Source organism: Muscardinus avellanarius, assembly GCF_963383645.1.
Source record: "Muscardinus avellanarius genome assembly, chromosome: 4".
Taxonomy (NCBI): Eukaryota; Metazoa; Chordata; class Mammalia; order Rodentia; family Gliridae; genus Muscardinus; species Muscardinus avellanarius.
This window is the reverse complement of record NC_137789.1, coordinates 12,202,711-12,226,934: the sequence shown is the minus strand read 5'-3', so window position 1 is coordinate 12,226,934 and position 24,224 is coordinate 12,202,711. Positions and strand designations below refer to the sequence as shown.

General features: G+C 43.6%; 1 protein-coding gene across 4 annotated transcripts in view; it reads right to left on the bottom strand.

The window, feature by feature from the left end:
• ASAP1 (ArfGAP with SH3 domain, ankyrin repeat and PH domain 1) overlaps positions 1–24,224 on the bottom strand; it is a gene marked incomplete at both ends in the record, with an annotated part of 307,685 nt that overhangs the window by 90,747 nt on the left and 192,714 nt on the right. For all 4 annotated transcript variants that reach the window (XM_080694994.1, XM_080694996.1, XM_080694995.1 and 1 more), the window contains 3 exons: positions 946–1,075; positions 6,192–6,241; positions 6,739–6,813. In XM_080694994.1, the coding sequence (XP_080551120.1) occupies positions 946–1,075; positions 6,192–6,241; positions 6,739–6,813 (255 nt within the window). The remainder of the gene's footprint in view (positions 1–945; positions 1,076–6,191; positions 6,242–6,738; positions 6,814–24,224) is intronic.

The following is a 24,224-nucleotide window of genomic DNA, read 5'->3' as shown; positions in this document are numbered from 1 at the left end:
TACTTGCTCACTTATTATGTAAAAAATTTCAAGAGCACACAGTTCAGGAAGTCAAAGGTTCATAAGGGAGAAGAAAAAATAAAAAAAAAAAAAAGAAAGAAGGAAAAAAGCCAGACATGGTGGCGCATGCCTATAATCCCAATATTTAGAAGGCTAAGGCAGGAGAGTCACAGGTTTGATGCCAGCCTCAGCAACTCAGTGAAACTTGATTTCAAAATAAAAAAATAAGGGCTGGGCATGGGGACAAACACTTGTAACCCCAGCATTTGGGAGGCTGAGACAGGAGGATCACAGTTTGTGGACAGCCTAAGCTACTTAGCAAGGCCCTTTGCAACTCAGTGAGCCCGTTTCAAAAACAAAACAAAACAAAAGACTAAAAAAAAATTTAGGAGAGAAAAAGTTAAGAAAAAGACAAAATTCTCCATTTTCTGAAAACTGTAAAAGTCCCACAGTTGCTCAGCAGCAGCGGAACAGGTTAGAACAACTCTCTAGGGTCAAGAAGTGCTGGTGTCTGGTAGGTTTGAGAACCACCATTCAAGGCAGCATGCTTGTGAACTCAAGACTTTAACAACTACTTTGTTTAAATTTCATTCCAACTGGACCAACAGTGGGAAAATAAATCATGCTCTAAACTTTGACTATTCACCAGTGTTAACCTCTCATCAAAATTTATCCCCCACAATCAATCACAAGCAATAGTGAGGTTCTCACCAAAGGATCCTGTTTGGGTTTAAAGAGCCCCAGAGGACCACGGTTCAAAATATGAGGCAACAGTGCAATGGAGGGTCTCAAAAGGCTTGGAGAAAAATAGAGATTAAAATTCTTAGGAAACAGTTCTCTCTTCTAGTAATCAAACGCAGCCCCGCCTTTTAGCAGAAAGCCTGCTGACTAGAGCACACTACCCTTAGGAAAGCTCCGGGCCCGTGGTGGACAAGACCCTCCTACCTCACACATCTGCAGCTGGAAGAGCCGCCTCTCCTTTTCCATTTCCTCTGCGATCTCAGCTCCTGTGATTTCGGTGCGGATCATTCCGTGTTGTTTTGCATGCTCTCTCTTCTCTTTCTCGATCTTTGTACTGTAATGAAAGCAGATGTTATTGAAGTGAGCACCAAGGTTAAGTATGGACCCCAGGTGACAAAGATGTGTCAATGTAGGCTTAGCAATGTATTGCTCTGATAGGGGTCATGACAATATATGTGTGAGGCAGAGAATCCACGGGAACTCTCTGTACTTTCTGCTGGAAAAAATCTTTGGTTTGGGGTGTATATCAGCGGTAGTTCTGATAGAACCAAGGGGCTCACGAATGCTCTACCATGAGTGCTCTATTACTGAGCGGCACTCTGTACCAAAAGAAAATCTTTAAACAAACCACACTGATGTCTTTTCTTCAATAAAAAGTATTTCTTAACTACTAAAGTTTAACAGGCAAGAATTCTTAATTTGACAGTGGTTCATCAGTAAAAACCTAAATTCAAAGAGAATACATTGTATGGAGTTTCATCCAGGCAATTTCTTACATTTTAACTTTGATCTTCCAGATGATGGATCCTTAAAAATTCTCTTATATTTGGTTGGCATGGGAAAATGTTGATGGTTTACCTTTCCTAAAGTAAAGTACTTTATGATAAAAAAGCAGAAAGTTGGAGATCTGTGGCTTTTCTTGATTATTGGTAGATTATGAGACTTAGAATTACTTCCACACAGTGAAAGTGTACAATGGATCTTTGTGGGTATTCATAAAAATTAGTCAAAAGTATTTCTGATGGGCTCTAAACTCATGCTATTTTTTGTTTGTTTGTTTGTTTGTTTTTTTGCGGTACTGGGGATGGAACCCAGGGACATTCTACCTCTGAGCTATACCCCTAGCACTGTTTTTTATTCTTTATTTTGAAACCAGGTCTCACTGAGTTGTAAAGGGCCTTCCTAAGTAGCTGAGACTGTCCTCGAACCGTGATCCTCCAGTTTGAATGCTGGGATTACAAGTGTGCACAACCATGCCCAGCACTATTTTCACTTTCTAATCATGCATTTTAATCATTTAACCACTTGGCATTAGATTGTACAAAATAAGAACTGGGAGAAATCTCAATGTATCATTTGGAATCCTATGGAAATACTTTCTTTGTGAGGAGGGAAGGGCAAGGGGGTGTACCAGAGATAAGGAACAAAGGCTGCATTACTCCTAGAGTGCTTGAGTCTAGTGCCCGGCTGAGACAGATATTTTGGTCATCTTACAATGATCACAGGGCTCTTTCCAAAAATCCATTTAACTTGAATTAAGCTTGAAATTTCACAAACTGTCTTTACTTTCCAATTGTGAATGCAAGACTAATTTAACCTTCAAGTTTTTAAGTTGTAGTGGTAGTAGTATGGGGAACAAAATACCATAAAAAGCCAACATCCTTGTCTATATGTAAATTTAGAAAAGTCAGTCTGTCAACCAACAAAAAATCTGCTGCAAATGTGGTTTGGATTCATTATAATTTACTAATGTTATATTTAATGCTGGTGTGTGTGTGTTTTACTGGGGCATTTATTTAACTCAGGGACATTTATCTCCAAGCTATGCTTGCAGCTCTTTTTTTTTTTAAATTGGTTTATTGTGGCACTAGGGATTGAACTCAGAGGCATTTTGCCTCCAAGTTACATCCACAGCCCTATTCTATTTTTCATTTGAAACAGTCTCACTAGGTTGCTGAGAGTCTAGCTAAAGTTCTAAGGCTGGTTTGACCCTTCTGTCTCAACCTTGGAGTACTGGGATTATAGATGTGAGCTGAGCCACCATGTCCAGCCTGAGCAATTCTTTGGTCATGCTTCCTTGACAACCAGACAGGTGCGATGGTGGACAGTTTAGCAGAATAAGAGCAAATCTCAGCTCTCTGGGTACGGATCTAGGTTGAAAGCAAAGCCTTCAAGCTTCAGAGGATTGAGAAGAAATATGGGGGTGGGCATAGCTTAATAATAACGCTAGCATGCAGGCTCTCCATGGTGGCTTGACTACCACATGTGTTTATTTTTCCTCTATGGATCCCATTAACATGAAAATAAGGCATAAAAGAGGTCTAATCTCTCTCAAACAAGAATTGATGATAAAAAGGGACAAGAGAATTCAACAAATGTTTAAAAGAGCAGGGTTAAGGAGTAGAAAGAAAAATGTCTGCGCTGTTGGGTACCCCGGGGTGTTCTGCCTCCCTCTCCCGTGCAGTCTCCAGAATGCATCACCCACAAGCACTAGCAGGGGCTGAGGGAACGAACTGCAAGATGCCTGAAGACAGAGACACTGACATCTGGACTACTCCTAACTAGAGTGTCCTGGCATTCTAAAACCTAAAACCCCAAAAGAAGGCTCACTGCTTTCCTGACAATGACCCGCAGGTGCATAGGAGCGTCCCTCTGTGGCCTGCTCGTGGATATGAATGAGCAGCTGGAGGGTAAGAAGACGGAGGACTGCCTCTAAACAGAAAGCCGGGATGTGCAAGTGAGTAAGAGGGGAAGGGCGAGAGCAACCACGGCCATAGGAAGTAGAGGGATTTCACAAGATGTTAAATCCTCAGCCAGCAAAACAAAACAGGTAACTCGACTGAGCAAAAGAGCTTTTAGAAATTTAAAATATGAGGGCCAGAATAAAAGTCGATTGAAACAGAAGAAACATTGAAGTAGCTTAAAAATACAACACAAATAAAGCAAAACAGAAAAGTATGTGAACAATCCAGAAAATTCATAAAGGATTCTAAGCAACTGAAATGAGGTAATAATATTTTTTAAAAAATCAAAATATTGGACAATAAGGATGAAAAGTCAATCAAAATACACCATCCAGCTACTCATAATAATATAAATGCTGACAAATGGTTTAACCAAAAACTATATTAACCACACTGGATAAACGGGGTGGGAACGTGAGCGCACTCACTGACTACTGAGCCCTGCCCCCTATTGTTGGTGATCTCTGTACCATTAGGTGGAGCATAAACGCACTGAGCTTAGATTTTGGAGGTCAGTTCCGACAATGAGAGGTGCTATGTGGGCATCTGGTTCACCCTAGGATCCTTTCTACTCAATGATAAACTTCTACAATGTTGAAAACACTGTTATCTGGGGCTTTTACAAAATGCTGTCAGAATAAATCCTAACCAATACAAGTACTATCTGATGTTTTATTATTTCGGCCAAATAAATGTAGCTTATTAAAAAACTAATAGAAATCTGGGTGTGGTGGCACATGCCTGTAATTCCAGGTACCAGTGAGGATGAAGGAGAATCATAAGTTTCAGAACTGCCTCGGCCACTTGGCAAAACCCTGGCATAAAAAACAAAAAGAAAGAAAGAAAAAAAAAAAAAAAGCTGGGGTATAGCTCAGTGGGAAAGCACCCTGGGTTCAGTCCTTAGAGCGACAATGAAGACAACAAAAACATGAGATAAATTATTTACTGAGTGTCTACACTATTGACAACTGTGCCCATACGTTATGCCCTCATAAAAACCTTGGGAAGGTTTTAAAGTAAGGATCATTGAAGGATACTTTAATATTCTAGTTAAGGTAAAAAAGAACTGGTATTGATTTGCGATCTTAACCATTACACAGTATTGCCTCCTGAGTTCTAAATGGAGGACTGCACAAAAGGTCCCGCTATCCCGACTATATTGGCAGTAATAAATTAATTTTTGTAATTAATTTTGTTTTCTGTGATTTACAAACAAACGAGCTCTATTACATTAAAGAGACAATTTTTTTTCCCTGTACTATCATTACTTCAATAAATTTCGAGAGATCTATATTAGGAGACTAACCTGTTGACAGGAATTAAACAAACAGAAAAAATAAAAACAAAATTTCCCTCCATATGGTTCTATAGCCAGGATCCGCTCAACTCACTAATTCTGAATATTTCCTGAGTGTTCACGACCCACTTTATATACAGAAATGACGGCCCACAGGACTCATTTACATTGGGTGGCCATTTTAAGAAGCTTTGGGTTCTCAGATGTATTTATAGCTGTCCATGCACGAAAGCATTCCGACGGTAGCAGTTCCCAAGAATGTGCTTATTACATAAAGCAAGTACAAAAGCAGCCTGGGGGACACGCTCAACCCGCCCTCAGTCTTCCTGTCTCTTTTCATTCTGCTCTCTGGCTGCCTACAGGTATGTCTTCATTGTTATGTTTATAGGTATCTAATTTTACTGCTGAGATTTGTATCTCTTTCCACCATACCCTATTACCTGGTATAACAAATCCTTCAGAATAACCAGGGAGCGTGGCACGGCGGTATGTGCAGTGTGAAGACAAGTGAGGCTACAGGCAGAGCGCTTCCGGCTCTGGTCTCTCACGTCTCTGCCCACACACGCAGGTAGCCTCACCCAGTGCCCACGTTGTGGCGCTCAGCCTCTGGTCATCCAGGCCATTCAGACCTGGAGTGAATGCCAGCACGGCGGCTACCAGCTTTATGGCCTTCCAGAGCCCCTTGGCCTCCCTGGGCTTCAGCTTCCCGATGTGTAATCAGGAAAGCTGCACACTGCCAGGTGGCTGCCAGAGGGTCATGCATGTAGAATACACTTAGTACAGGTCTTGGCAGGCAAGGGATGTCATAAACATTAGCTATTACTTTTATATCTCAGCTGTTAAAACAATACAGAAATGTAAATGGCCCATAGTTTAATGCTAACTATAATGAAAGAAAAGTTGTAATAGGCTTAGGCCTACAACTTAATAGTTAATGCTGGCGGCCATAAATGCCAAAATAATTGGTAGTAAAACGTGTCTGTTATGCTAGATGACTAGCACGGATGTAACCACTTTTAACTAGGTCAGTGCACCTGACCTCATAGCCCTTACAAGGACAGATTAAATTTTTGTTGTTGTTGTTGTTAAGAATATATTATGGGCAGGGTGTGGTGTCACACACCTGTAATCCCAGTACTTGGGAGGCTGAGACAGGAGGATCACAGGTTTGAGGCCAACTTCAGCAACTTAGTGAGACTCCCCACAACTTAGCGAAGCCCTGTTTCAAAATAAAAAATAAAACTGAAGTGGGGGAATAGCTCAGAGGTAGATGCCCCTTGGGCTCAATTTCCATTATCCTCCTCCTCCCTTCCCCTTTCCCTGAGACTCTGTCCTTTTCCCAGTTACTTCTTATAAAAATCAGGACAATAAGAAAAAAAAAATTCAAACCAAATTAAAAAAACACTTACAACTTTGTCTCGTAATCTTTCCAGGCTTTGTCAAATGGCTTCTTGAGATCCTTGGAAAAGAGAAAATGAAATCACTTTTGCTTAAAATAAATTATTTTGAAATCACATATTAGTAAAAAAACTTAATAGGATATCTTAAACTTTACCCAAGACACTCGAGTGCCTGCCTGTTATACCATTTATTAAACACAGGAGGCTAAGGAGGGCTAGGAGGAATGGTGGGCGTTTCTGCCCATGCCAACCCAGAGTTCCAGGAGGCTGGTCCACGGTGATCACACCGGACGAGCCGACACTCTGGCCAGCCTCTCTCCCACCCACCGAAGCTCTCACAAATGTTCCTAAAAGACCAGTCTTGTTCCCGGTTGACTGACATACCTTTAATAGAAGTTACACTTCTTTTCCAATAATAATTTTCTAAGAGCATTTTTTTTAATGCTAAGAATGCTCAGAGGACCTTTGAAATTCAAGTGCGACCACGATCTTCAAGAAGAAGTGAATCGATCCTTTCAGGTTAAAGTGAAAACAATCAAAATTCCTAGACACTTACTCCTTTGACGCCCTTTAGGTCTCCTTTTAGCAAGGAATCCAAGGTGAAGATCACATTGTGGCTCAGACCCTGGAGCTGAAAAGCAGAATGGAATAATCACTTAGCATAATATTCTCGAGTTTTTCCCAAAGAGCAAGTAGATGTACGTTCTCTCTTAAATGCAGACGCTACAGTGAGGTCTGGCAGTAAGGGCAACGAGGTAGATGAGCAGAATCTCCAGGGGAGTGACCAAGGGCGGTCAGGGAAGAAAGGGGGTAAAATAATGAAGAATGCCATAGCAGAAATAAAACTACGAATATATACAAGCTTGCCAAATCCAATCTCAAAGACCTGTGGGGTAAGGGAGAGGGGACCCAGCGGGGAGGGCAACAAGGGTGTGTGCATGTACCTTCCTAACACTGCGTATCTCACTATGATGTAAAATTACAATGGGAGACAGTTGAAAACCAAAGTATACACAAAATAATAAAACCAGCTCTCATGGACTGAGCATTTCCCAGGAGTAGTAGGAGGGCTGCGCAGGCATCATGGCGCTGACCCTACAGCCATCTCTGCTTGGGAAGCACAACCATCACCACTGCACTGAAGCAAGGAGGCGAGTCACTTGTGCAGAAGCGCGCCGTGAGCAGGGTGGTGACGTGCATTTGGGCTATGTGGCTCCAGAGCTATGTCAGCGCTACAGCATGTGTGCACAGGGACCCGTGGTCCCTCCACTCAGCTCAGTGCCTCCCTACCACTTCTTCCCCAAACCAGAGATCTTCATGTGACTTTTATTTTTGTGGTGCTGGGGAATAAATACATCTATGAGCTTTCTACCACCAATCTAGACCCCAGCCTTTTAAATTTTCTTTTCAACTGTGAGTTGGGGGTCTCACTAAGTTGTCCAGGCAGGCCTTGAACCCGTAATCTTCCTGTTGCACAAGCATGCACCACCATGCCCACCTCGAAATGTTTCTTCAGTCACCTCTGTCAGGGTAAGGAGGGAACTGTACAACTGGCTTTTACCACTTCCTTCTGTGCTCTTTTATGGCATGTATTAGCATCTGGAATTACCCTATCTGTCCTGTCTCCTCCATGGGAACATAAGCTCACTGAGGGCAAAGCCCGCGATGGCCCTGTTCCCAGATCCAGCCTCAGTGCCAGACTCCACTACAAAGACAAGATCTTTAGAAAAAAGTGCCATCGAGGGCTGGGGGTAGGGTTTTTCCAGTGCTCTGAGGCAGCGGCCTGGGGATCCTTCCTTTTAAGATGGTATGAAAAGGAATGTGCAAAGAAGGAGGAAAAGTAACTGCTGCCCAGCTGGAGAGAAGACGAGCAGAGGAAGCAAAGCAGGGGCAGTTAAAGGTGGAGAGAATAAACAGCACAAGGACTGAGAGAGTTTATGGATGACGGCCTGTCTTGAAGGAGACCCCTACCATCTTGGTGAAGTCGGCTGCAGTGGCATCTAACCAAGACCGCGGCGGTCTGCAGATCTAGACTGCGGGTGGGGAGGCTCAGGGAGCGCCTCACTCAGAAACAGTCACTCACACGTAAGCTTGTTCATTTGCGAGTCGTCCATCATTCCCTGATGCCTGCTCCGGGCCGCACACCGGGCTTGGAGCTGGGCAGGCAGCTCTCTAGTGCTGGGTGGCGGCCACATGGTCAGTGCTGCCACACGCTGCGGGCGAGTGGGGTGGAGGGAGGCCAACTGCGGCCCTGACGGCTCTGTGCTGACCTTAGTCATGACATCCACAGGCCGGGGTCGTGTTTCCTACCGTGAGCGGTTGTTGTGCATGTGGGAAGTGCTAGTTTGCTCCCTGACATCTGAAGTGCTGAATACATGTTCATTTTTTAAAATGGTATGGGATGCTAAACCTGAAGAAGGCAGTGTGGGGGCGAAAGGGACAGGGAGCGGCAGAGCTTCCCTTTGGCTCTTTAACAAACACTTTCTGTTGTTCTCATCCTAGGCTCCCTGCAATTCATAAGTCATTCTTTTACTCTCCCTGAACCCCAATCACACCACCAGAGGGCTTGGAGCAGAAACCACCACTCATTTCTTTCCTAGTTCAAAGGCAAAGAGATTTCTTTTCTTTCTTTTCTTTTCTTTTTTTTTTAAACAGTGGGGATGGAACCCAGGGGCATTCTACCACTGAGCGATACCCCCAGCCCTAAGTTATTTATTTATTGGTGGTACTGGGGTTCCTGGAAACCCTTCTACCTCCGGGCTACACTCCCAGACCCATTTATACTTTTTTAAAATTTGGAAACAGGGTCTCTTAGCCAGCGACCCTGGCTTCGAACCTGAGCGATCTTCCTGTCTCCGCTTCCCAAGTGTGGGGATTACAAGCGTGCGCCACCACGCCCAGCTATTCTTTATTTTTGAAATAGGGTCTCACTGAGTTGTGAAGGGCCTCACTAAGTAGCTGAGGCTGTCCGCAAACTGTGATCGTCCGGTCTCCACCTCTCGAAAGCTGGGATTACAAGTGTGTGCTACCGCACACGGTGTAAAGGCAAAGAAATTTTTACCAAGATAATTCTGTCTGTGCGATTTTTGCCACTGCCCAGACAGCTGGCAGGCCAGAGGACTGCAGGCTGAGTCCACGTGCTCTGTAGAAAACACTGGGTTTTCAGAAGCGAAGCAGAAGCCACTTAGATTTTACAAGTGTGGCCCTCCAAATGACCATGCTATCTACACAGATACAGACAGTATCCATTAGGATTTCATGGGGGAAGCAATGAGAGAGGAAATTGCTCAAAAAGCCTCTTAAGGGGAGAGGAGGAAAGTCCCAGGTAATGATGTTAAAAAAAAGTTGAAAAAGACTGGCCCTGCGTGTGAGAGGGAAGAAACACAGATTTAGTGGACTCACACAGACTTCCCTGGATGGCCAGCTGCAGTAATCTGCTCAGAGTGCTCAATGCCAGTCCTGGGGACAAGCCCAGCATGGCCTATCCTGAAGAGCTGGGGTGCTGTTGTGGCTGGGGGGTGAGCAAAGCTGGGGCCTGCTCTGCTCCTCCCCCCTCTGGCCAGCACCTACCTTTCCTATTCATGAAAACCCTCACAGTAGCATTCTTCAAAGCACGGACCACCCCAACCATGCGTGGACACACTCGCTCCCTCATCTGCTGCACCTCCTCATTTTGCAGGCAAACTCCTGAGAGGGTGGCTGGGTGTCCGCTGTCCTACGCCCAGAGCCAGAACCAACTGCCTGGCACAGCGGCGGTGCCAAGGACGTGCAGAAGGCATGAAACACAGTACCATGCGTGTGCGTGGTTCTCCTCTATAGAGCTGTTCACACTGACAGAGAGTGGAGTACCTCCCCGTAGGGACTGGCAAATCAACTATGGAAATTCTAAAACAAGAGCCATGCCAGGTGTAGTGGCGCATGCTTGTAATCCCCACGCTTGGAAGGCTGAGACAGGAGGATCGCACAGGTTCAAAGCCAGCCTCAGCTACTGAGTGAGGTTCTCAGCAACTTAGTGAGACCCTGTTTCCAAGTAAAATATAAAATAGGTCTGGGAGTATAGCCCGGAAGTAGAAAGCCCCAGGGTTCCACCTCCAGTACCACCCCCTCCAAAAAAAAAAAAAAAAAAAAAAACCAACAGCCATAAATGTGGTGCTGTGGCACACATCTGTGGTCCCAGTGCATGGGAGGCTGAGACAGGAGGACTGCAGGTTTTCAGCAGTTCAGTGAAACCCTGCTTCAAAATAAAAATTAAAAAGGCTGGGAGTGTGGCTTGGCAGTGGAATGCCCCTGTGGTAAAAAGCGAGGTGTAAAACAGTATGCAAGGATTTGCATTACAACAGGGGAAACTGTCTTTGCTCACACTCTTCTTGAAAGAACACGTGTCCTCTGCTCACACCAGTTATTTCTGAGGATGGAAACTGGGCAAAGGGACAGTGTGAGAGGAGCCTTTGTGCATTTCAGAAACTGTTAGCATGTCATGAATTGTTTACTCAAAAAGTCAGAATCTGAAGTACAAAAAGACAGCAACTACAAAGGCTTTTTAACTCAGTCCTAAATTATGGTTTTCATTAAGCTTCAAATCCTTTGTGAAATGGAGAAAAAAATCATTGTTATTACTACCTTGAACTGAAAACTGCATTACAAAACAACAAAGGAATTATGAAATCTGTGGTTACTGTTGAGTGTGAGGGTTGTTCCAAGGAAAAAGTCCCTCTAAAGTCATGTACTGACCATACACGGTAACCTTTAAATGTCACAGTGTGGTTAGACGTGTGTGTGTGTGTGTGTGTGTGTGTGTGTGTGTGTGTGTGTGTGTGTGTGAGAGAGAGAGAGAGAGAGAGAGAGAGAGAGAGAGAGAGAGAGAAAGACAGTAGCTGCCCTGATGAAAAATCCCAAGAATTAAGAATTTATTAGTGGTTACCTACACATTCTTGTAGGCTCATCAAAAAACCAAGAGAGCAAACCATTACATATTAAAAATTCAGAATTTTCTGACTTACTTCCTGGGTTGGGGGAGGGGACGACTCAAGAGGAGACTGCTTTAAATGGCAAATGACTACAACTACCTCAGTGCCATTATAAAGATACAGAGAGAAGTCAGCCCGGAAGCTGCCAAGTTCAAGAACAGGAAACTTTGAACAAATATTCAGTGAGGGACAAAATAAAATTTCCTTTGCTAGAAATCTCAACGAAGAGAAAATCCTTCTTCTAAATATCTCAGAGTACTGCTCTGTGACAGAAATGGGTTCCATGGCTTCACAGTCATAGAACTGTATAATTTTCTTGTGTTTTTATTTTCTAATTCTTTCAGAAATCTTTTTTTTTTTTTTGGTGGTACTGGGGGTGGAACCCAGAGGCTTTCTACCTCCAGGCTATACTCCCAGACCTATTTTATATTTTATTTGGAAACAGGGTCTCACTAAGTTGCTGAGAGCCTCACTCAGTAGCTGAGGCTGGCTTCGAACCTGTGCGATCCTCCTGTCTCAGCCTCCCAAGCACAGGGATTACAAGCGTGCGCCACCACGCCCGGCTTTCAGAAATCTTTTCCACAGCATGAGCAAGTTTTGCTAACTGATGTGAAACAGGGGTCTCTGTAGACAATTATAAAGGCAGTCGATATACCTGATAATATATGGATGACAAATTTCCTGTTATCACCTTTTTCAGCTTCAACAGCTTTTTAAAAAAGACTTTCAAATCTGCTATGAAATTATTTCCCATTTATTTTACTAAATTTCTACTGATTATTCGGTTCCTATTTAGTCAACTTAGAATGACTTCCTTTCCTATAATGATAAAATTGAATTAATGTAAGTCCTTTATATGATTTAAGTCTACAGGGAGTTGAAGAGTATGTTTTAAATGTTCTTCTTTTTCCATCTGATTAAAAGCAAAAAGCACATTAAAAAACCACTTCAGAAATGATATTAGGAATGGTAAATGTTTGCTTTCTAAATAAACTTCTCTTTCAATTGCTTTCTTCACAAAAGTGGTATTTCTTTTGCAAGTACGTACCTCAACCTTAAGCACAAAATTTGGAACAAATCAGAGAGAAGCTGAGGTCTACCCTTTCATTATGCAAAAGGAACTTGTTTAAGCAAATGATTGTAATTAATATTGGCTTTAAGATGGGTGTTGATGGCACACATTTGTAACCCCAGTACTTGGGAGGCTGAGACAGGAGAATCACAGGTTTGTGGTCAGCCTCAGCAACTTAGCGAGGGCTTCAGAGATTTAATGAGTCCCTGTTTCAAGAGAAAAAATAAAATAGGAGTGGGGGTACAGCTAGAAGGCAGAACATACCTGTGTTCAAATCCCTAGCACCCAAAAAAAAAAAAAAAAAAGCTATGATAAAAATGTTTCTTCCTGCTGCTTTGACGCTGACAGATGTACACAGAGCCACTATAATCTCACCACTAGAGATGCCTTTCGGAGATTTTTCTGTCTCTATCAACATATATTCAGCTTTGATTTTTTTTCTTTCTCTCTTTAAACATGTTTACCGTAAAGAAGAAAGGCTCTTGTTTATCTGTTTGCTGACATTGCTGACATAGGGCTTCTCTCCTTACCAGAAGGCAAGCTTCTGAAAGGGAGAAGGACCCTGGTCCGTCCTGTTCGCTGACTGACCCAATCCCATCCCGGGAGCTGTGTGCGGCGGCAGGCCAGGCAGCACTGTCACTGCAGGCTGCCCGAGCACCGCTAGCCTCCACATTGAGCAGCTCACTGGGCAGGAAGGCAAGACACAGGGCTCACCTGGGTGGCCACGCTGCTCTGCTGAGTGCGGAGTCAGCAAGGCTTCTTCCCTGCCTCCGAGCAGGAGAGAGCAGCGCAGATCTACCAATGGGCTGCCCAGGACACCCACTTGCACGGAAGACTGTATTGATTAACGAGGACGTAATTCGCCTGCTTTGTCATCTTGCCCTAATTCTGATAGTCTTTCTCCTTCCACTGAAGTCAGAAACAGTTTCTCTGAAAGCCACGCAATGCAAACCTGCTGACTTGCTCAACACATTGGAAAATCCAATTAAAATAATGAGCCATCACCCAGCAGTCAAGCTGGCAAGTCCCTGGTATAAATTAGCCATTCTGTCTAGTGTGTTAACTCTTTTGTGCCCAAGACAGCTACTGACTACCCGGAAGCCATTTTAAACTGGTGCCTTATCAGGAGGCTGGGGTATTATGAGAGAGGCAAAAAAGGCCACAGGCGTGTGGCCACTCATTACTTCTGACATGGGTGACTTTGGGGAAACTGTGTTAAGCTTCCTTATCTGGCTGATGCCACTACCCACAGAACAAGGCAGAACTGAAACCAATGAAGCACTACTTCATTCCCATTCATTGTACTAGAGCTGATTATTTTATTTCTGCCTCCATGCCTGTAATAGTCTAGCTGAGGTAGCCTACGTTCCTTCCATGAGGCCCTAGAGCTGGATGCTGTAACAAGCACTGTATTAGCAGCTGCTCCGGACAGTCCTACGACGTATTACGTGACTTGCTTACACAGACCAGCTAGTTAAGTGGAAGGATCAAACCACAAGCCAGGTGTAGCTCCAGAGTAATAAACTACTAGAACACTACTTTCTTACCAATGTCAGAATGTTTTGAAAACTAAAATTTACCACATATATGCAACAGGCAATTATTATCAACAATTACTGATCTATGAAACTAAGACTGGTTTATTTGGTTGCACAGGTATTAAGGGGAAACAAGGAATATTTGCTTCCAGGTTGTGAGCACTTCCACATCCAAGAGAAGTGTGGATGCTACTACCTGTCCACTGCTCAGGGATTTGCGAGCGTTGACCCTTCTCAGCTGCCAGGGTGACGGTGCTCACGTGGCCACGTAGAGCCAGGTATTGTAGGAGAAACCACTCGGTCTTGAGATAATTTGTTCCCTCACCTGTGAAGTGGGAATGCTAAAAGCAACTGCATACACTAAGGAGATTATGTGTGAGGTGGTCAGGGAATGCAAATGAGTGCAGAATGCCAGGCACAAGATGGGATCGACAGAGTGCAACCAGGTGCATCTTCATAGGTTTCTTTACACGTAAAGGGCAAACACTAAATGGCAGAAAAACTGTTAACGACAGCATCTTGACACTCAAGACTCCCCAAAGCACCCTTTATACGTGTGACACCACGTTCTCTCCACTGGTGAGCCTCACAGTTCATTTCCCTACTTCATTCTTCCAGGCAGTCTCTATACTAAGACAATGCACCCCATTATACCATGTCATCTAGGCAGAACAACCTGAATTAGCCTGTTTATTAAAATCACAGAGGAAGCTGGGCATGGCGGTACATACTTGTAATCCCAGCATTCGGGGGACTGAGACCAGAGGATCATGGTTCGTGGACAGTCGCAGCTACTTAGCGAGGCCCTGGGCAACACAGTGAGACCCTGTTTCAAAAAAGTGAAAAGGCCGGGCGTGATGGCGCATGCTTGTAATCCCCGCGCTTGGGAGGCGGAGACAGGAGGATCGCATAGGTTCAAAGCCAGCCGTGCTGGCTTAAGAGACCCTGTTTCCAAATAAAAATATAAAATAGGTCTGGGAGTGTAGCCTGGAAGTAGAAGGGCTTCCAGGAACCCCAGAACCACAAAAAAAAAAAAAAAAGTGAAAAGGAGCCGGGTGTGGTGGCGCACACTCCCAGCATTCAGGAGGCTGAAACCGGAGGATCATGGTTTGCGGGCAGCCTCAGCTACTTAGTGAGGCTCTCTGCAACTTAGTGAGACCCTGTTTCAAAATAAAGAACAACAACAAAAAATAGGGCTGGGAGTATAGTTTGGAGGTAGAATGCCCCTGGGTTCCATCCCCAGTACTATTAAAAAAAAAAAAATCACAGAGTACTGGGTTCAACACATGTTCTCTCAAGTTAGTGCTCCAAGTCTATAGTAAGCCTTAGTCTCACTAGATTAATGAGAAAAAAGCACAGAGATGAAATGGTGAGTGAGCAGGTGGTTAGGTTATTAATGAAGGTGTTTATTCCAAAGGTCATTCTCCAGTCTTCTTTTCCTGCTGTTATTTTTTTTTTTTAATCTTTTTTTTGGGTTGGTCCTGGGGTTTGAACCCAGGGGTTCTCTATCTGAGTCTTCAGCTTTTTAAATTTTTATTTGAAACAGGTTCTTGCTAAGTTGCTGAGGCTGGCTTTGAACCTGCCATTCTCTTGTCTCAACCCCCCCAACTACTGGGATTACAGGTGTGCACCACGGAGTCTAGCTCCTGCTGTTATCTTTTAAAGTGACTATCAGATCTTACCACTCTCCCGCTTCTCCTGAGCTGGATTCAAGCTGACACTCCCAGTTAAGGTCTGGCCCTGCCAACCCGTCCCCAGTGCCTCTACTCGCTCTCACCACAACACAGCTCTTTTTCAGTTTCTTGATGCGCTATATCTCATCCTCTTTTGTACCTCCATTACCATCAGGCTGGTACACCCTTTTGCTGGCTGGCTATGGGCAAAGAACCCTCCCGTCTCCATGATACTTCCTCAGAGGGCCTTGGCCATCTTCTAAACAACTCTCTCCTTATCCTCTTACTAGTCTCACCCACTGGCAGAGCAGGCTAGCATTGAGGGCTCTATGCTTCACGAATACTTGTTTCTTCCTTGCCTGTCTAGAGCAATCCTACAAGGAAGGAGCTAGGCCTGCTTTATCTATGTTACATCAAACTCCTCGCACAGGGCAGCCATGGAGACATGTTGTTTACTAAATAAAAGGCTTGTTGATTGAGTAAATGCATGGATGAATGAATGACTTCTCCAAGCCAGAAAAGCTGTTCCAACCACAGTGTTACAGACTCAGCACCAGAATGTGAAGAAACGCAGGATATAGGAGAGGGACCGAAGGCTTTGACCTGCTCCTGGGATATGGCTGGGGCGATGGGTCAAGGGGCCCTCCACACAGGGGCTCTCAGGCTTTGTCTGACACCTGGGGGAAAAGGGGAGATGCTGGGAGATCTGTACTAGGCCAGAAGCTGCCTGCACCTGGGTTTGGGAGGCAAAGAAGGCCACTTTTCCTCTCTGCCACTGACAAAGCGAGATATTTCTGTATCTTATAGCCAAAAATGAGCTACGGAGATGCAACTGAGCACAGTAAGAAAATCTAGCCCCAAAGAGTGAAACAGCAATAGGCAGATGCCCAGTGTGCCAGCGCGGGCCACCTTCATCCACACTCAACATGAAACACAAAACAACAACTCAACAGTTTGGTAGTAAAGCTGGAATCAGAAAAGACAACGTGTAACTCCCATCAAACCCCCACACTTTCTGGTACAGCCCACAGTTCCTGCTACAAAACCACTACAAAACCAGGGGCACGGTATAAAAACACCCTCCTAGAAGTATCTGATAGTTCAGATACTTCTGAATGTGAGTTACTGCATTTGACCAGAGCAAGTGTCCAACCAAGGCTGATGGGGCTTCAGGCTACAACAGTTTCCCCCACATCTTCTAATTGACTCTCAGATGGTAGTGAGGGAGGGAAATGAAAATATTCGACTGAATTCAAACCGTCATATAGACTGATAAAAATAAACATTACTGATGGATACTGATTTTGAATGAAGTTTTCAGTATTTTATTTTAGGCAGGGGAAAAAATAGGAATATTCAAAATAGGAGATTGAGTGAATTATGGTATAAACATAAATTAAGTATTGTACCACTGTTCAAAAAAAAAAAAACAACAAACACCTGTGGTTGGCACCTGTGGATGCTGCGAGCCCCTTTGGACAGTGGACAGAAGCCTGGCTCCTTAACTGGATTCAGTACGGACAACTCTGCTTTAGGAAGTTGTATTCTTCCATCTAGTAAAGGTTCCCTGGATAGTATTTTACAAAACAGTTGAACATTTTCAAAATATATTAGTAGGTGGGAAACCTTGGCACTGTAGTATGAGCCCAATGTTTAAAAATTGCACGACTTAAATAAAAAGTTACAAGAATATATCTAACTCAACATTTCAACAGTGGACAGTGGGTTGGAAAGTTATAGGTGGTTATTTTATCTTTTTTTCCTTGTATTTTCTAGCATTTCAACAATGAACTGGCATTATTTTTACATTCAGAAAGTTATTCAAAGAAATATAACACAGAAACACAAGAGGGCGATATAATCAACCAACAACCGATTTCTCCTTTAACTTGTTCATTATTTAATGAGAGATACAAATTCGATTTTATGTATTAAAGCAAAAAATAGCAGGGCCATGGATTTGCTGCAGCTACTCTAAAACACTAGGACTCTGAACCTCTGTCCAGAATGGCAATCTTTCCTGCTGGGTCCTAGGACCAGCAGTGTCAGGACCAGCTGGAAACCTGCTGACAAGAATCAGAAACTCTGAGGGTGGACCACAAAACTGAAGTGGGCTTTGTGTGTGTGTGTGTGTGTGTGTGTGTGTGTGTGTGTGTGTGTGTGTGTGTTACTAGGGATTGAACCCTGTGGTGCTCTACTACAGAGCTACATCCACAGCCCTCTTTTTTATTTTTATTTTAAGACAAGGTTCTACTGATTGCCCAGGGTAACCTCAAATTTGTGATCCTCCTGCATCAGCCTCCAGAGTCACTGGTATTATTGGCATGTGCCGGCACTGTGCCTGGCAGACCTAAGTTTTAATAAGATCTCAAAGTAAAAGGTATCCAGGTCAAGTCTGAGAACCACTGCCAAAGTAGAAGAAATCCCAAATTTGGAGGGAGGCTCTACAGCGAGCGAGAGCGAGAGCGAGAGCGAGAGCGAGAGCGAGAGAGAGAGAGAGCGAGAGAGAGAGAGAGAGAGAGAGGGGAAATCACTTGTCTAAGACAAGATTGCCATGCAGAAAGCACAGAGCTGAGTGATTGCTCTGGAGGATCGAGGAAAGCCCCGAGGGAGAGCAGGAATCAAATTATACCAGATGCTGGAGGCATCAGCGACTGACAAGACTCACTTTAAGCAGAAAGTACCGTTTTCCTGGAAGTGTTACAGAGAAATATGGGTAGGTGTGGGCGTGTAAGGGAATATGAGAATTCCTTAACTTAAAATAATGCAATTATATTTTGTCTAATTTAATTTAAGTAAATGGTGGGTTAGATTTAACATCATCTCCTACATTGAGTGAAAATAAAAGCACCATTTTCCTCTGCCTTATATACAGCATCTGATTTCATCTGAGGATAATCACACAGAAAAGGGAGTAGCTAAGATTTTTAAGACCAAGATAAATCCGAAAGCAAGAGGCAGGAGAGCCTTTATAGCTAGGCCGAGGTTTGGAAACGTCCTCTCGGCCCTAAGGATCTCTGTGGTGCTCTTGAAATGATAATCACCTTGTTCTTGATCAGCTTTCAGATCTTTAACTTCATTTCCATGCATGTCATCTGTAATTTGCTGTGTTTAAACTAAAACAAAGCCATCCTGTAAGTGATATCAAATCCCATTTTCCTTGCCTTCACTGAACATCTCTATTGCATACTGTATGTTTTACAACAACTTTTACTTAGGAAGTACCCTTTTTACACAATTAAAAAGTCTTTAATAGCCGGGCGTGGTGGCGCACGCTTGTAATCCCCGCGCTTGGGAGGCAGAGACAGGAGGATTGCGCAGGTTCGAAGCCAGCCGCGCGCGCTGACTTAGGAGACCCTGTTCCCAAATGAAAATGTAAAAATAGGTCTGGGAGTGTATCCTTGAGTTAGAAGGGCTTCCAGGAACCCCAACACCACCACCAAAAAAAAAAAAAAAGTCTTTAATAAAATAAACACGAAAGCGCACAAGGGCTTACCACCTACTGGGAGGCCACAGTAATGCCCTACTGGCATCATTCAACTGAGAAGAGAACAGAGCCCCCTGTGGCTGCCTTCACCTGGACTGCCCGCCCTGGGCACTTGGTCTGTCTTTAAGTTTTAAGACTCCTTCCACTTGATCCTCACTGAAACCTTGAGAGTTCAAAGAATCCATCCGAACAGTGATTGTGAGACTCATTATCGATTGGCTGATATATCTCAAGGCTACCTTGCAGAAAAGGAATCCTTTTAGAATTTATGCCTGTGATACCAAGTCTTACCAGAAAAGCAAATAAAAGCTTCCCCTATTTCTGGGAACCCCAAAACAAAAATTTGATCCCATACCCATGTCTATTGTTCCTTGTAAAATTAAATAGTGCTTTAGAGCAAATTATTAAAATATTCTGAGCATGCACTCTTAACACAGAAAGGGAGAGTCATCCTCAGCTAAAAGCCTAGAACACAGTGGCATGGGCAAGGCCCCACTGAGCCAAGGACATGCTTTAGAAAGCTTCTTTCTAAATACTGACTTGAACTGACTCTCACCTCACTGTCTAAGAAGTGTGCCAACCACTGTTTAATGCTATTTAATATTTCTACTTAAGAAAAACAATCTCCTTTAGCTTAAGAAAACAGAGTTTTATACATAGCTGTTATGTATCTATGGTTGGGCTCAAGGGTTTCTCTTCTGCGAGGATTTCCTTACCACCCCCACTCTCAGGATGAGCAAATCGTCCCGATGACCAGGGGCAGTGCAGCAGAGATCTGAACACAGTTATACCTGGCTTCAAAGCCAAGCTACGTTTGCCCACTTGCCAAACTTCCAGGTTTTTCAAGTTGCTTCACACACACTGAAGCAAGAAGTCAACAAAAAGGTTCGTTCACTTTTTTTTTTTTTTTTTTTATTTTGCGGGCCTGGGATGGAACCCAGGGACATTTGACCTCTGAGCTACACCCTCTGCCCTATTTTTTATTCTATTTTGAAACCGGGTCTCACTGAGTTGCAGAGGGCCTCATTTTTAGTAGAAGATGTAGTAAGATACTATCAAGATTGAATTAGTAGGCCTAAAGGTACCAGAGAGTATAATGTAATGTAAAAAGAAAAGGCAGCCAGGCGTGATGGTGCACACCTGTAATCCCAGGACTTGGGAGACAGAGAAGGAGGATCACTGGTTTAAGGACAGAACATGGTAATTTAGCAAGACCCTGTTTCAAAATAAAAAATAAAGAGATGGAGGTATAGTTTAGAGTTGTAAAAGACCCCTGGGTTAAAAAAAAAAAGCGGCAAGCAATAATCAACTCTTTGAAAAACAATCAGAAGCTATATACTGAGATAGAAATAAATTCAAGAAGGGCAGAAGTAAAACAGAATAAAGTTTAAAAAAATAAATGACAGCCGGGTGTGGTGATGCACGCTTGTAATCCCCGCGCTTGGGAGGCGGAGACAGGAGGATCATGCAGGTTCGAAGCCAGCCGCGCTGGCTTAAGAGACCCTGTTTCCAAATATAAAAAAGTATAATATAAGTCTGGGAGTACAGCCTGGAGGTAGAAGGGCTTCCAGGAACCCAGTACCACCAAAAACAAAACAAAACAAAACACCAAACAAACAAAACCGACAAATGCAAGGAATCACATGATCCAGCAAAATATCGAAATTAGAATTTATCAAAGTGGTCCAGATAGAAAGTTAATGTTTCTTAAGCAACAGAAAATTTTTGCTCAAACGTTAGGAAGCATTGAATTAGACTTCTTTTTTTTTTTTTTTTTGGTACTGGGGATGGAACCCAGGAGCATTCTACCTCTGCGCTACACCCCCAGCCTAATTTTTTATTCTATATTTTGAAACAGGGTCTCACTGAGTTGCAAGGGGCCTCAGTAAGTAGTTGATGCTGCCTGCAAACTGCGATCCTCCTGTCTCAGCCTCCCAAATGCTAGGATTACAAGTGGGTAACACCATGCCCAGCTTAGACAGCTTTCTTTATTGTAGGACACCCTAACATACAAATATATGCTGAAATCTCCATAAGGAACAGGTGGACCTCTACGGTGCAGAACTCCTATCAATGAACAAGGCAGAGGACTGGTGTTTCAGTCTCCTACTTTGATGCTTTTGTCCCAAGGTAAGAAGGGAGCCAGATACACTGGGCCTGGCTACTGGGTATGGCCGTGCATAGCGTACACAGCTCAATGCACCACCCAGCATGCACAAGCAGAGCCTGAAACTCAGCCATGCTGCCCCTGCTAATCTCTGTGTTTCCAGTGCTGACTGACATCCATCCAGAAGAAGGTGCCATGACTGGGCTGCAGCCACTCGAAAGTGGGGTCTGGAATGAGTGGCCTCGTCTGAGGGCACTGGAATAGACAGGTGAGTAGAGCTGGAAGAAATGCCCACAGTGGAACTCAAGCCAGATCACAACCGAGTCCGGAAGGAGAGCGACAGAGCCTGGAAAAGAAGACGTGTCTGAGACGGAAACCGAGGAAAAGTCAAGGGGCAACGAGCGAATGTGGGCACAGTCTGGCAGAATTCTCTGAGCCAATGAAAATGTGTGTATTTGCTTTCACAATGTACCTCCACATTTGGGCCTGGACAAGTTGCTGTGGAGGCTTCTGAGATGAAGAACATGTAGAGAGAAAGTTAATTATCTAAAAACAGCACTTGCCGTATCTTTGCAACATCTTTGTACCACTGCTCTAACTGCTGTTCTTTAAATCAATATAACCCTGCCGGGTGTGGTGGCGCACGCTTGTAATCCCCGCACTTGGGAGGCGGAGACAGGAGGATCGCGCTGGTTTGAAGCCAGCCTTGCTGGCTTAAGAGACCCTGTTTCCAAATAAAAATATAAAAAATAGGTCTGGGAGTGTAGCCCGGAGGTAGAAGAGTTTCCAGGAACCCTAGTAGTACCACACACACACACACACACACACACACACACACACACAAAAAAAAAAAAAAAAAATCAAAATCAATATAACCTTTAACCCATGTCCACAGGAGGATGCCATATATTCTGAGAGGAAGCTCAGCGTAATCTGCAGTGGACACCTGGGTCTGAATGCTGGCTCTTACATGTACTTGACACTGTGCCTCAATTTCCTCAGCTGGCAGAGTTGGTGTGAGGTGTAGGCTATACAGAGATGAGGGAGAGAGAGCAGACAGCAGTGATTGCCAAAGACTCCATCTTCTCCCTGCCATTTCCTGGTTCCCTGTGGCCAGGTGGAGACAAGAACTAAACCAGCTGGGAGAGCTGCGAGATGCCTTCACATGGCTGTCTAGCCTCTCTCTTCCCCTCCCACCGCAAACATAACCGAGGAGGAGCCAGACCACCTCAGTCAACGTGTGCCGTGAGGAAATGAGCCTTTACTCTTTTAAGCCATGGAGAAGTGGGAGTTCACTTACTAATGCAGCCTATCCTAACCAACGTGTGAAGGGCCGAAACATCATTAGCACACTATAAATACAAGCTAGTGCCATCATTATTTGTGAAGCAAAAGTTTTCCACAAAATTGATGATAACTTTACTTGCTTGGGGGCTCTGTATATAAATGTATGAAATTGTTTCAGAGAAATACTATATTCTCAAATATTAACAGAATTTAGAATTATAATTTTTACTTTCTTATTTTTCATGCTTCTGAAAAATTTATAGTAAACATGCATGACTTTAATAACAGGGGAAGAACAACAACCTTTCCTTCTTACTCACCCTCCTACATGGACCATCTCACTTCACAAAATGTCCTACAGTAGTAATTGGTAGTGAAGCCTGTCAGGACATGAGCTGGTAGATCAAACACTGAAACCTTCCAATTATGAAAAATTGTTTTGCAAAAACATACGATTTTTAAAAAACACAGTTTATGGGGCCAGTGGTACCAATTTACTATTCAGTATACCCATCCTTCCTATGGTTTTTAGTATTTCAAAGAACTTGAGAAATAATCTGTTTGATGGCTATTCTCATTTGAGGGGGAAGAAAAGAAGAACTTAAAATCCTTAACCCAAACCACAATGCTCTGCACTCAGAAACTGCAAACAGGAAATGCTATGCAGCTGGAGAAGTCTACTTTGCTACACAGCTCTGAAGCAATAACTGCCCTCCAACTGCTAAATGGCACTCGGGCTCCTTGGCCAAAGGCTTGGGCAGAGAAGGAGCCAGATATACAAAGAGTCTTGGCTGGATGGGAATCCTCTGGCCATCTTCTACTTAAAAAAAAAAAAAGTTTTACATTTATTTTCTAAAACCACTGCTACATTGGAACTCTCAAAAGGGTAAGGTATTTAAATAATTTTTTTTCCTGCCTGTTGAGAATCTGTTGAAATCTACCAGTTATTCCTTTTCTGTCCAATTTTGTGGCTTGGGAAAATTAAGTGAATGCAACTCCTGAACTATTTTGCCAAGATCTCAGGCAGTGATGGCCCAATGACGGAAGTAGAGTAGGTCCAGTCAGTGCTGTTTAGCAAGCAATGATTTAGTGCTGTTCTTCCAACAGTTTTTTGAAACAACAACAACAACATAATTTTGGTGCTGTATATTTAATCAAAAGAACAACAAAAACACTTGGCAATAGCTAAATTCAAGGGCATTCTACCTTTTTTTTTTTCCACAAGGAAGCTGCATTGTAAAGGAAGGCTTTATTATGAATGCATTAACTGCTAAAGGGACAGCCGGGGTAGAAGGACTGAACGCAGGAGCCCATGAATGCATGGAAAAGCGCATGTTTCGGAAATGCCAGGCAGTTGCTGTTTCTGGAGCTGGCTTTCATGAGGATGCCTCTTTAATCAAAGGATAAACAAGTTAAAGGAGGCTGGCAGGTCAACTAAAGAAATAGTCCTAGCTGGGCGTGGTGGTGTACACATGTAATTCCAATACTTGGGAGGCTGAGCAGGAGGATCACAGGTTCGCGGCCAACCTCGGCTACTTAGTGAGGCCTCTTGCAACTTAGAGAGACCCTGTTTCAAAATAAAGAATAAAAAATAGGGCTGGGGGTATAGATAGCTCAGTGGTAGAATACCTCTGGGTTCTATCCCCAGTACTGGAAAAAAAAAGTACTAATAGCCTTGTATTTTAAAAATTTGCATTTATGTGGCACTAGGGAAAGAACCTAGGGGTATCATTCTACTGCCAAGTAATACCCACACCTGTCTAAAAAAAAAACAAACAAACATTTTTTTTGGAAACAGAGTCTTGCTAAATTGCTGAGGCTGACCTTGTATGTGACCCTATCTCAGTCACCTAAGTACTGGGATTACAGTGTGTGCCATGGTATCTGGCTCTGATAATTTTTTAAAAAATG